This window comes from Hesperophylax consimilis, chromosome 18 (genome assembly GCF_061612785.1).
Source record: "Hesperophylax consimilis isolate HC1 chromosome 18, BYU_Hcon_1.0, whole genome shotgun sequence".
NCBI classification, from domain to species: Eukaryota; Metazoa; Arthropoda; class Insecta; order Trichoptera; family Limnephilidae; genus Hesperophylax; species Hesperophylax consimilis.
In genome coordinates, this window is record NC_142853.1 from 29,594,720 (window position 1) to 29,607,822 (window position 13,103).

Here is a 13,103-nt window from a genome sequence, read left to right on the forward strand (position 1 = left end):
TAATCGAACTTAAAGCTATTTATAGAGGTTCTATAAATATTTTTTTACGCAATTGTTTTAAACATTTTAAAGCGTTTTGTTTTCTCATTGTTTAGAAGAATAAATTATCTGTTCAAAACATAATATTATTTTCTTATAAACAATATAGAAATTTACAAAAAACTGCGTCAAAAACCGCAATTATGCTGCGCTTACGGTAACATCCCCTTTACATACTGCGCTGCTTGGGTGGGTCAACTTGTGTGAAATTCAGAATAACCCAGACCGAAATCTATTATTTTACATTGTCAAAATCAAATAGTTACACATTATAAGTTTATGTAAGCAGTTTACTGGTATTCAATAAAACACAACACCACGTTTTGAGCGCAAACGTGCACATTCGTCTAGAACGTTGTCACCAAATACCAAATACCAAAACCAAAATATACCAAAACCAAGAATACCAAAACTATATCATCGGAAGTTGTTATTTTTAAGAAAAGAGAAACATAGGTCACTGCAGATGCGATGGACTGTCTAACTAAAGAAATCTGAGGGCGTTGGATAGCTAAATATCGAAAAAACTGAAGATAATGTTTCCGAAGATCGACTTTTGAAAACTTATGAAAATTTTATATTTTTGGTGCAACCATATACCATATAATATAAATAAAGCTTTACCACTATGCTGCCTCGTCTCACTTTAATACATATTCATATCTAATGCAAGTGCAGTCAATGCTTTTTCTTTTGCGTTTGCCCCATCGTTTCATTCGCTTACAGTTTTGTCCTCGACCAGGTTTTAAACTTAGCCAAGTTTCCACGGTTGTTTTTTCGATGCTTTCTCTTTACCGAAGTCGTGAATTATTCAGCAGTTAAATGTGTTGTGGCTCGCGAGGACTTATTCATTTTTAGATTTATAAAAGACCAACGTGTTAGATAACATAAATTAGAGTCGGTAGATAATAAGTCCCGTCGAAATATCTATCATCATTGCTAATTATTATTTTTGTTATCTATGTTTATTAAATAGTAACAAAATAGTACATCGGTTACAGTGATGAAACTATGTACACTTATAGAATGTTATTTCAAAATGGGTACATATGATACATTTTACCATGTTGGCAGAAACATTGATTACCAGGTGACGTGTGTAGTGTACAAGTGTGTGAGTGCGCTTGTAGTTTGAGTTATGTGATAAGTAGTGATCTATTTATAGAAGGCAAGCAATATGTATACACATTAAACAGTTTATACCATATATACTCCTTTTAAATATAATCAGTGAATCCGAAAAAATGTCGATATTAGAGCTAGACAGATATTATTAAAGGTATTTAGAATTTAGAGTACGGTTGATTGGCTATTTGCTGCTGCTTTTTTGGAATTAGGCGAGTAGAAAAGTACAGTAGTGTTTAAATTGATCAGGGAAAGAATCCGCTTCAGTCGGTGTTGTTGTTTAAAATTCCATGCATAAATGTTTTTATTTTTTTTTATTTTTTTTATTATCAATATAAAGATTTTTTACAGGTTTTTTTTTCGAAGTCTGTCTCACTAGGATAAACCTGTGCCGAGACAGACGTATTTGATACATGAATTAATGTTTACATATTTTTTGATACATAAAATATTTCATTACATTAAATGACATTGTGAAAAAGATACAAAATAATAAATAATAATAATAAATGATAAATTTGTTAATGATAATTTGTTAATGATAAAATGATAAATTTGTTAAACCAGCTACTACTGTCTTTGTGGCAAATGATTAATTGTGTTGATTTATGATTCGAACTACTCTTCTTTAGTAAGCTTTTGCTCATGCTTAGCAGATAATTTTATATTATTTGCAGTCTTTATTTGAATCAGATCGAGTAAATTTGTTGAAAGGAAATTGATAGATGGTCGAATGCATGAAATTCAATCGACAGAGAACTGAATGCATTCGTCGCTAATAATTGTCAAAGGAAACGAGGCTACCGATCGCAGTATGACGTTGAGTGATGTGCTGAACCTGTTGCCTGATGATTATGTCTAAACGGTATGGATCTTTCATATGGAGACCTGGCGAAGTGGTGTTGAATTCAATAATTTATGATATCCCCGAGGAGTATGCGAGGTTAAACAAAGGATGAATGAATTATGATCGAAGAGATTCGATATGTACGAATATGTGTGTAAGATCTAATGAAACGTTGATAGAAATGAATGCTTCGATGGTTTTTGGAAATCGAAAGAAGAAGTATCGGGAAAATATATGACGTGCAAGGGGGTGCAAAAAGAGTTCTGGGGCTTCTCAGGAATCCGTGGCATGTGATACAGTCAGTTAAATAATTCAATAGGATAATATGAGACAATTAATAAGACATCATAACTAAATGTCGAACAGTAATAAGGTAAAAGGAGTAGGTACATGTAACGTATCGTTGTTTTATAGGATAGAATACTGGGCCCTTAATCTCCAGTATTCTAACGAGGAATGGATCTGGTAATATATTGAATAGTCGTAGATTCTTATATATGGACGTTGTTTAATTCGGAATATAATAAACTGAAAATACAAGTAACAAGTTGCCTAAAGGCCGTCTAGCGAGAGAATGAGCTCCTCGCGACCCGACAATGTAATCGGAGGCCGTTGGTAGCGTTCGGTTATGTTCGGTAGAACCCGAACCTGCCCGAACCTAAATCACCAAACACTACAGTACATCATTGCAAAAATACTAGCATACACTTAAATCACAGAAATAAACATCAGAACTAAATATTTTTGCCTTGATTCAGGATGGAGAGGTTTTGAAGATGTCTGAAAGGTCTGTACGTGTACGGAGAGAAATGATTATGGCTGATTTATTGAAATTCTGTTATAAACGTGATTGCAATCATTTCATAATAAATTATCAGTCAATGGAGGAGTCCTTTTCCTGTTAAATATAATACCAAATAATATTAGAGTTTTTATGAACACATGTTCGACATCCTACTAACATATTCTTGTTTTACCCACAGTTTGTTAGGAAACCTAACAATTCATTAATTTTTAACAGGAATATGAATAATATAATATGATAAGATTTTTAATAAATTACCATCAGTAAGTTTTATTCGTGTGTATTGGCAGTTCGGTAAAATCGCGCTAGTGTTGAATTATATAAAATAATTAGTCTTATGGTTATCACAGTGTAAAAGATAGTAGGGTCGAGCTTATTTAACAAGGATATGGATATTGGATAAGTATGGCTCGCAACATTTGAGGATGAGGATGGTCAATGGAGTTATTTAAAAGTAATTTTAAAAGTATTAAAATATAATTAATCGTTCCTGGGTAGAAAGTAGCGTTAGCTTTAGATTAGACGTAAATGTTTATACGTTTTAAAGTTGCTGTAACTGTGGTTATCCATTATAAATAAATGAAAAAATCTAACCTTGTTTCATTTGTGTTAATGTTTTGTATTAGATATCATGTGCAGGTTGTCTCAACTTATATTGCACATATCCTTGGAACCTCCTTTGTACTTTCTCCAAACGGTAAAAGTATAAATAGGAGATCATAAAAATAGGAAATTCATATTCCTTGAATGTGAATGAGAGAAGAGTATGTGCTGGAATGGTGTCACATGTAATTATGGTGTGTAAAATGTCGAGTATGATAATCTTGTTCAAAGGGATTGTGGGGTGTGAATTTGCGAATAAAAACTCTCTTGTTCTCAGACAATACAATATACAAATTAAATTTGATTGGAATATGAGAATGTATCTAAAATATTTGCGATAAAAAGAGAGTGTAATCCATTACAGATGAATTTTATGTTAACGTACGCAATTTATGGAGGTCCTACTGCGATGGTAAACTTCAATCGCGTTCTGGTGGCTTCAGGTTGACTCCGATAATTAATCGTCAGGTTTCTCTTGTGTGGGTTTAAAAGATCCGGTTCTTGTTATTATAGAATCCATCCACAGCTCGCTGCGCCATTTTCCAAATCCGCTTCGTCATGCCGAGCACCGGGTTTGTGAAAGAGCGAAGTCCTCGTGCCTCACAGATGTAAATACGAAGTCATTAGAGTAAAATTCAGACGAAGAAGGTATTTTGTTTCATGTTATCCCACCATAACGACAAATTGTGAACTGCTCCCAGAAATAACATCATTAGGGATGTGCAGTTTTGTGACGATTGGGTAGTAACTGTAATGTATGCCATATGTTGCTCGTTCCAATGTGGTGTAGAGGCTAACCATTATTGTAGCGGTGAAGGTCGTACACAATAATGATACTTGATCTTGTACTGATATTTATTGGGGAGCTGCTTGTAACAAAAGAGGCCCACAACTAACGTGCATCGCCTTTTATAAGATCTTGCAAGCATTCCATCTCGTTTGCACTCATCCACATTTGTACAGACATCACAGTAACCCACACGTTACCATGGTCATATTCTATCGTCTCTTCCTACCCATGTACTGTGCACTGTATATGCAGTGATATGTCCTGAAGGTTATACAGATAGCAACTTTTCTGATCATTGCATAAAAAAATCACAAGTTTGTGCATATTATAAAGAAATCACCTCAAAACTTTGTGGTAGTTTTAGGTTGAGCACGAACTACGGTGCAGCATCTTATTTGTTAATCTTGGAAACCTCTCCGCATGGCAGTGTTGGCAGAGAGTGTTGGCACAGATGCCCGGTAGAGTGGTCGATCTACATACATAAGTGATGTTGCGCCACTAATATTCTCTTTGGGTTTCCCCTGCGGAGGTGCCATAGCTCTCTGGTAAATGAAGGAGTTTCTACCTAAAAAGCCTTATCAAACGTTTCACCGAAGGGATTTCAAAATGCAGCTTCATTTCAATTCAATCCATACCAACATTCTACAAGCGGTACTAATAGAAAACTGACGTTTGTGGACAGTTGTGTTTACTCGGTGTGTTTCTGTTTTCCTTGTATTTATAATTATCTTTCTAGTTTACAGACGATAGTTGTGATATTGTAATTATATACAATAGTTAATGACTTAACTTGTTAATATAAAAACATAAATTAAATAATGGAGAGCCCTGAACCATTACTTGATTTCTTTCCAAATAACTCGCAAACAAACATTGAGGAAATATATACCGTTTTATTGTGACAACTCCAACACGGAATCAAAATTGTATACTCCCGTTCACAGTTTACGGAATTTGGGTAGTGATTATAAGGATGTTGTTGTAGAATTTATATCGGAAAGCAGTACGAAAAATCTCATTAAACAAACTGCCTAGCTCTGCTGCGACTTATTTAATTTATAGTACTATATTTTCCCAATCTACTGTTTTTACATCTTGCGTGGACTGGTGGAGTATTTTTGTTTTTGGGATCTTATGCCCATTTAGATGTTCTTTGTGTTAAAACAAAAGCGCTGGGCGTGAAATCTATATAAATAAAAATGTTAATGTTCGTTTGTTCAAAATCTTAAATCTCAGAAAATTCTTCACAGATTGCTTTGAAATTTTGACACAACGTTGCATTCGAAAACGCGCGTGTTTTTATGTACCTTTATTATATAGATGTCCAGCTATGGCGTACAACTAGTTAAAAATAAATAATAATCTATTTATAATATTCTGCATATCTTATGAATATGGCAGTTACATTTTGATTATTTGGTGTTGGTTCAAACCAAATAAATCTATACATTCATATATATAAACAAGGTGTTAAGAGAGGTACGTCTCTTAACACCCTGAATGGATATATAGGATGGTATATTAGTTACAGAGAGCGGTCTTACGTGACGTCATCGTTCTAGTATCTTCTAGCTTTATTTTCGTACAAGACGTGCCAGAAGGAAGGTTTTTCTTCGATGACTTAAATGCCACTTATCTCTGGGACTACCCATAGCATGTATTATAAACGCAAGATTTGTGGAAAACAGAAAATATGGACAAAAATTATAATGTCAATAAAGGCTTATACTCGTAGTAGTTTGAGTTGAGTTGAAATAAATCTATGAATGAATAAAAATTTTGCAAGTGTATATTGACCCACTTCCCGACATCCGATCGAACTGAAACTCTGCAGATACATTCGCTGTCGATGACATTGCATTCTATCTAATTTTGGTGGCAAGCACGCGCACACACGAGGATATATACACGTTTCTCTGAAATTGGATGACATTTGACTCTAGTCTCTGGGGAGGAAGCTTCAATCCTGAGTCAAACCAAATAAAACTTAAATAAAAATATGTAGATTTATAATAGTAAATACATTGTGTTTAACGGGTTGCTTTTTCTGTTTTTGTAGGCCGCGACCGCAGCCTCGGGAGGCGGTGGTGGGGGCGGTGGCAGCTCCGCCGCCCACTTCGAGCCGCAGGTGGCCGCCCTGTGCGACCCGGGCGCCGCCTACCACCCGCAGTTCATGAACGACCAGGGCAGGTGGGAGACGGACCTCAGCACCAAGCCCACCGCCGGATCCTCTTGCATGAAGGACAAGATGGACATCCTGGACTATTGCAAAAAGGTAAGAGAAACAACTAACCGATAGAGATTAGATGATGACTAGCGCTGTCAAAGAAAATACCTAATAATAATAATAGACAAGGGGAAAAACGAAAAAAAGATGATCATGTTGATATTATAATGTTATTATGCTGTGTATACATTTACGAACCTAACCGCGAGACGAGCCACGAAATATTTTTTTTATTTTTATTTTATTTGGAAAACCAACAGTTATAATTATTACAAGGTATAGTGTATTAAGTGTTAATTATTTAACCAATAATAGGTTTTCACTTAGGTATTTTAATTATTTAGTGAATATATATAATATTTATGTAAGAAAAAAGTTACATTAGCCTATAGGGATGGGATGGCGGAAGGGAGGGGTATGGGATGGATCTAGTCTGTGTAATGTGTATTAATAAAAAATAATAATGATAATATAATTATTTATTGATTTTAGGTTTGAAATCGTGGGGTGCTGAGTTAAATAAGTCTAATTCACTGTATGAAGTATTAAAATTGTATGAAGCACGGTGAATAAAAGCATTTTGTTTTGAGTTCGTGTTACATTGAGGGATGTTTAATGTGTGATTTTGTAGAGGATTTATTTTATGGTAGAGGATGCAAAACAATCAATTAGGAGGGCGGGTATGGGTAGCGCGGCCCATGAGATTGAATGGATAACACCACTGCCATAGGTCACCCCAAGTAATTTGCTGACTTTGAAGTTTGGTGACTTAACAGAAGTGCCCGGGTTCGTTGGGAGAGGTGTGTACGGGTCTTGGCGTCGGATGCGCCGCCCACCAGCTGCGTGGCGGGCGGGATCGGGAGGAGCCGGTTAAAGGAAACCCTTTGAACTATCCTGCTGGTATCTCTCCACACACTGGGAAGAATGGATTCATACGTCCGTCACTCATGGACACACTGACGCCTAGATTTCTACCAACTCCTCATATTTTTCGTTTTATTTATTTTTTCTTCTTCATTTCCTTCAAAAGACTCTCCACACAGCATCCCAAGATGAAAAGGGAAATTATTTTCCTCAGTGCCTCCTGTGTGGGGTTAATGTATAAAAAAATGGCAACCGTTCCTTGCTTCATTCCTTTCCAATAATTTGTGTCTCGGCTCGCGGTTAGTTTCGTACGTATAATTTTCAGCAATACATCATAGGTTCTACTCTTACGGAGTTTTTGAAACATCCGTGTTTTTTGAATTGGGGTGTTTAACCAACCGAATGCTATTTTTATTACAGCATTTTTTGCGTTTTAATAACTTGCACCGGGAGTTGCTGGTTTTATGCTTGATTATAGCTTAAAAACAATTTACTCTACCTAATGTAAACATTTTGCTGGCACTGCAAGATCTCTTTAATCGAAGCAATTGTCTATAAGCGTTGTTGGATAGTGAAGTATTAGCGATTCTTAAACCATGATTTGAAACAGAAAAAGATAGTTGTTATATTGACCTCTAACGGCATTCCACTATGCTTGGGTACAGTGGATCCACAGGTAAAAAATAAAAGTTATCTAATTGTAATTGTGCGTAAAAAATTAACCCTTATCAAAATAATCATCTGTTTTCAAAATGTGGTTTCCCAAATGCAAAATAATTATTATTACTTAAACACAGTAGGTTCTATTTAAATATAGTATTAAAATGTCTATAAATCCTACCTATATTAATCATATTTATTAACTCAATTATAAATTAAATCAACGCATATCTCTATGAAATAAATGACAGTCGAGAATAACAAATATGAACGGTGTATCTGATGTGTGTTGTTGAAACTGATTGTAGGTTATTAAATAAATCGGTTTTATTCAGTTCTATTCTGAATCCATTAATAATTAAAAAAAGCAATGCTTTCGATTTAACGGAATAAAAACACTTATCACAACAACAAAGCTGAGTTTGTGGGAAAAAAAATATTAAATGATTGGGAGCGTCGAGCGTTGAATACTTTTATACTTCCAGGTCAATCACTTGACGATCGTAACGTTAAAGTAGGTGTCATTGTTGACTGCAAAATTAACAAACATATGAATCCAATTCTGTTTATAGAAAAAATTAACAGATAATATTTTTTGATTTTTGTTGAACTTATCGGTTAGGTGTGGTAAATTTTTTTATGAAATATATTTTTGATACATTGGAAAATTTAAAATACAGGATAAATAAAATATAGTGAAAATACAGAAATATAAAAAAATTATAAGTGTAAACAATAAAAATTCCACAAGGGAAACCTGTGCGTAATATTAATAACATGTTTTTTGCGACTTGGGGTTTTTATTTTAAACAAAAAATATGAAATATTCATTTTCTAGGAAAAATAGATTTGTAACCGAAGTAAAAACATTTTAAAAATCGAACTGAAAGATTAAAAAAAAAGTCGAATTTTGTCTGGAAGTAAATTCTATAGATGACTAAAAAATATACATTTTTCAGTGAATTTTAGTAAAATTAGATTTTTTTGACGCAACTTCGTCTCTTAAAAGGTTGTTTTTTTTTGTATAATTTGTTCAAATAGATTCTCGTAACAATATTTTTCCCCGGTTAAAATAAACGCACGTGTAATATTGATGGCAAACCAACCCACACAACTCTAAATTTATGAAATAAGTACTAGGATATAAAATAATAATAGAGTAGAAGATTATTTTTATTACCTGATGTTATTTTTATGCCATTGAAAAATAAACATAAACAACAAGAATAATGGGTGTGTGAATTTAAATAACCTTTTAATTATGTTGATATTTTTAGAGAATTGATAAAAATATATCGCTCAATGAAAATCTATACGATGAAAATATATCGCTCAATGAAAATCTATACGATGAAAATATATAGATTTGTTTTGATTTGGCCGAGTTGTTTCACAAAATTTGAACAATTCATCAAATTTCAATGTTAATTTTCAAGTTTTCTAAAGGTTGAATTTAAGTTTAGTTTTTATATAATTACTGGCCAGTTGTTTCATATAACTGAAATAATAATAGAACTTTTACGGAACTTTAGAATAAACTCGAAATTTGAACGATAGTTCAAATTCTGTGAAACAACCCGTTCTAATACCACAATAACCCCAAAGTCAATTAATGAATTTTCAAATATCTAAGTAAATGCCTGGTATGATTTGAAATTTTCACGGCCAAAACTATTATAGTCTTTTTTTAGGTATTATGCCATGTTGCGGACAGCATTTCAGTCTTACACATCTACCCTGATGATAGACACTGCAATGCTGTCCGAAACGTTGGCTAAAGAAAGAGGTATTGCAACACGGCATAATACCCCAAAACAAATATATTTATTTTATTTTATTTAAACGCCGATAGGGCTTTTACCTATAATAATGTACATTTTTATTTTTTTAGTTATACAGATTACATTTAAAAATATCAGTGTTAACAAAATACAGGTTACATAAAAAAATATCAGAGTTAACAAAATATGTTACATAAAATATATTAGTTTAAAAAATAGAAAATCTGCCAAAATCCTCCAAATCAACCACAATGATAAAAGAAAGTACAACAATAGTTTACAAATTAGGTAAAAATAGTTCGCACAAACTCCGTTTAAAGTTTGCCAAGTTCAAATTATTGTCAAATAGATTTATATTGTTTAAGTATTTGATACCAAGACTGTGTAAACGTTGTATTGGAGAGTGAAAACTATAGTTGGAATGAGATGTATGTATGTAAAATGTTGATATTTGCCTAGTTGTTTGTGTAGGTATGTGTAGATTTATTAAATGCAGGAGTTCACAACAATCGAATTTAGAGTTCAATAATTTTAATAAAAATGTTAGGTCGTTTATTTTTCTTCTGTTTTCTAATGTCGGAATATTTAAAAGATTCAATAATGACAGGTAATTTATGTGTTCTAAAGGGATGTTAAGTTTAAAATTGACGAAGCGTAGAAATTTTCTTTGAATTCTTTCAACATTATGATATGTACATTGTAGAAGGGCGACCAAACTATGGAGTTATGTTCTATCAGGCTTCTAACAAGGGATATGTACAATAGTTTTATGATTTGTAAAGATTCAAAGTTTTTAATTGTTCTTAATATAAAACCTAATGTTTTAATACCCTTATTCACAATTTGTTGAATGTGGGCCGTAAAGTCTAGTTTCTCATCCATTATTATGCCAAGATCTCGTATTTCCTTTACTCTTTCTAAATTTGTTTTATTTATTGAATAGCCAAAAAATTGTGATGTTTTTTTCTGGAAAAAGTCAAAATTTTGCATTTTTCTACATTTAAATATAAATTGTTTTGTGAACACCAGTTATTTAGCATGTCTATATTAGATTGAAAAAGTTGACAGTCGTTTAAGGAGGTTATTTCTTTATATAATTTAATATCGTCGGCGAATATTTAGTAAATGCCTAATTAATAGGTACAGCCTCGGTCATTATTAGCTTCCGAAGATAGCACCCTGTTAAAAACAAAGATTCCTGCGTAGTCAAGTATTACTGTACCCATTGTTCTTAGCAATTTCCGAAACAAAGTAAAATGTCGTTTGCCTCATTAAAGACTAAATGATTTCGGGCGAACACAATAGTATTTCCATTGCGTCAGAGGTGGTACAAGTTACAAGTTATAAGAGTGGGTAGGTTTTGTCCCAAAGGGTGGTTTTGTTTCATTTTCAGGCTGTATCTTGCTGGGATTAATTCTGGTGCAGAGGTCGCTATTTTTCAAATGCGGTGGGGTGTTCGGGTCGTGTCTCCTCTACGGCATTGTCTCTCACAGCCAGTGGGTAACATTCATCTCTTTGAGAGGTTCTCCCAGTTCGCAGGTGGATCCAACCTTTTATGTGTCCCCTTTTTTTAAATGTTAAAATGAGAATGTTCTTTCTGTGCCTTCTAAGTATTTTTTAGTTTATTTTACATCTAGTAGGGTTTTGCTAGTTGTGTACTTATCTGCAGAAACCAATTAAATCATACACGTTTCTCAAAGAGTTGTTTGGAGATGTTCACCGAAAATCAACAATCAATTTGCGTATTATGCGTATTTTAAACTTTTTGCATAATAAACTGTATACAGTTTTCTTTCCTGGTGACAGACACAGAAAAGTACCCATGCTTGCTCAAGAACGAGCAGAAAAATTAGAGTTCATCTTTCCAAAAGTCAACGGATTTCTTTTTTTAATTATTTCTCGTTGATTCTTTTTTTACGTGTAATGTTTTTTTAAATTTTATATATTGTATATAGAGTTAGTTTCTTATAACATTATACGTGTAATGTTTTTCAAATTTTATTTATTGTATATCGAGTTAGTTTCTTATAAAATTTTACGTGTGCAAACTAATATGTAGGTACATGATTACATTTCGTTATTTTAAAAATTACATTTTTGCAGTAAACGTATACATTATGTTTGATACATCATTTTTCAGACTTTTAGCCATTTCATCATAATCCTTTTTACATTAAACAATTCTGTGATTCATTTATTTTCATACGCGGCAATCTAATTCTAATAATATTTTTGTTTTGTAATTATGAATATTTTTACTAAATACTATTTAACTGTTAAAGTATTTAGGCATTTGGTTATTCATAATTTTATATATATAAATAAAATACACTTTATATGGCAGTCTCTTTTTTATTGGAATCCAATTCGGCTCCTCTCTCATCTGATAAACCGTTACTTAGGACGGGTTCTTTCACAGAATTTAAACGATTCATCAAGTTTCAAAGGTGATTTTCAAGTTCCGTGGAAGTTCTATTCAAGTTTGTTTATTATTTAAGTTTTTTGACGCAACTGGCCATTAATGTTATAATAACAGAACACGAATAGTACCTTGAAAATCAACTTTGAAATTTGATGAATTGTTCAAATTCTGTGAAAGAACCCGTCTTTAGTTTACATCTCATTGCTCTATTTTGAATAACTTCCAACTTGTTCAGGTTTCCTTCGTTGGCCAAATATAATATCGTGGAACAGTAGTCTAAATGTGGAACAACTATTGTTTAAAAAATGAGCTCCGCGGTGTTTTTACTTGATATATTTCTCGATCTTCTAATAAACTTAACAAAAAAGCCAAATAATTATCGTTGTCACTATTCATCATGTCTAACGGTTAATCGAATATGCTTTTAAAGATTATCATAAAATATTAACCCCGAGTGATTGATTATTTACTTAACTGTCTCACGAAAAAAATATGTTATTGAAGATATGTGTCTTTGTGAAAATGCTCCTCAATTTAGGTTTCTCTATACATTGAAATGTCAATTGAGGTTTCTCTATACATTGAAATGTCAATTTAGGACTCTGCATACATTTCCAATTCACAGCAAGGGTGCACATACAGTTGTTAATCTCCTTTAATGGATGTAGTTAATCCGGCATATATAATATAGAGGACATTGTCACTTTCCCTAAATTAGCTGGGGGACAGGGAAGAATGCAATTTCATGAAAAGAAACCTTTCGGTCAGGAAATAGTGTTTATTTCAGGAGTGAGTCATTATTGATGCGTAGATATGTAACGGGTTTGTTTTAATATGTTATCTAAGTGGTGCTAAAACATTACAGAAGTTTTTTTCTTCTTTTTTTATATTTAGATTTTATAACTTATTCTTTACATCATTTAGGCATAACCCACGAATA

At 32.9% G+C, this 13,103-nt stretch overlaps 1 protein-coding gene across 3 annotated transcripts in view; it reads left to right on the forward strand.

Moving 5' to 3' along the window:
- Nucleotides 1-13,103, forward strand: part of Appl (amyloid-beta-like protein) — a 562,030-nt gene that overhangs the window by 380,394 nt on the left and 168,533 nt on the right. For all 3 annotated transcript variants that reach the window (XM_089642783.1, XM_089642784.1, XM_089642785.1), the window contains exon 2: nucleotides 6,269-6,484. In XM_089642783.1, the coding sequence (XP_089498909.1) occupies nucleotides 6,269-6,484 (216 nt within the window). The remainder of the gene's footprint in view (nucleotides 1-6,268; nucleotides 6,485-13,103) is intronic.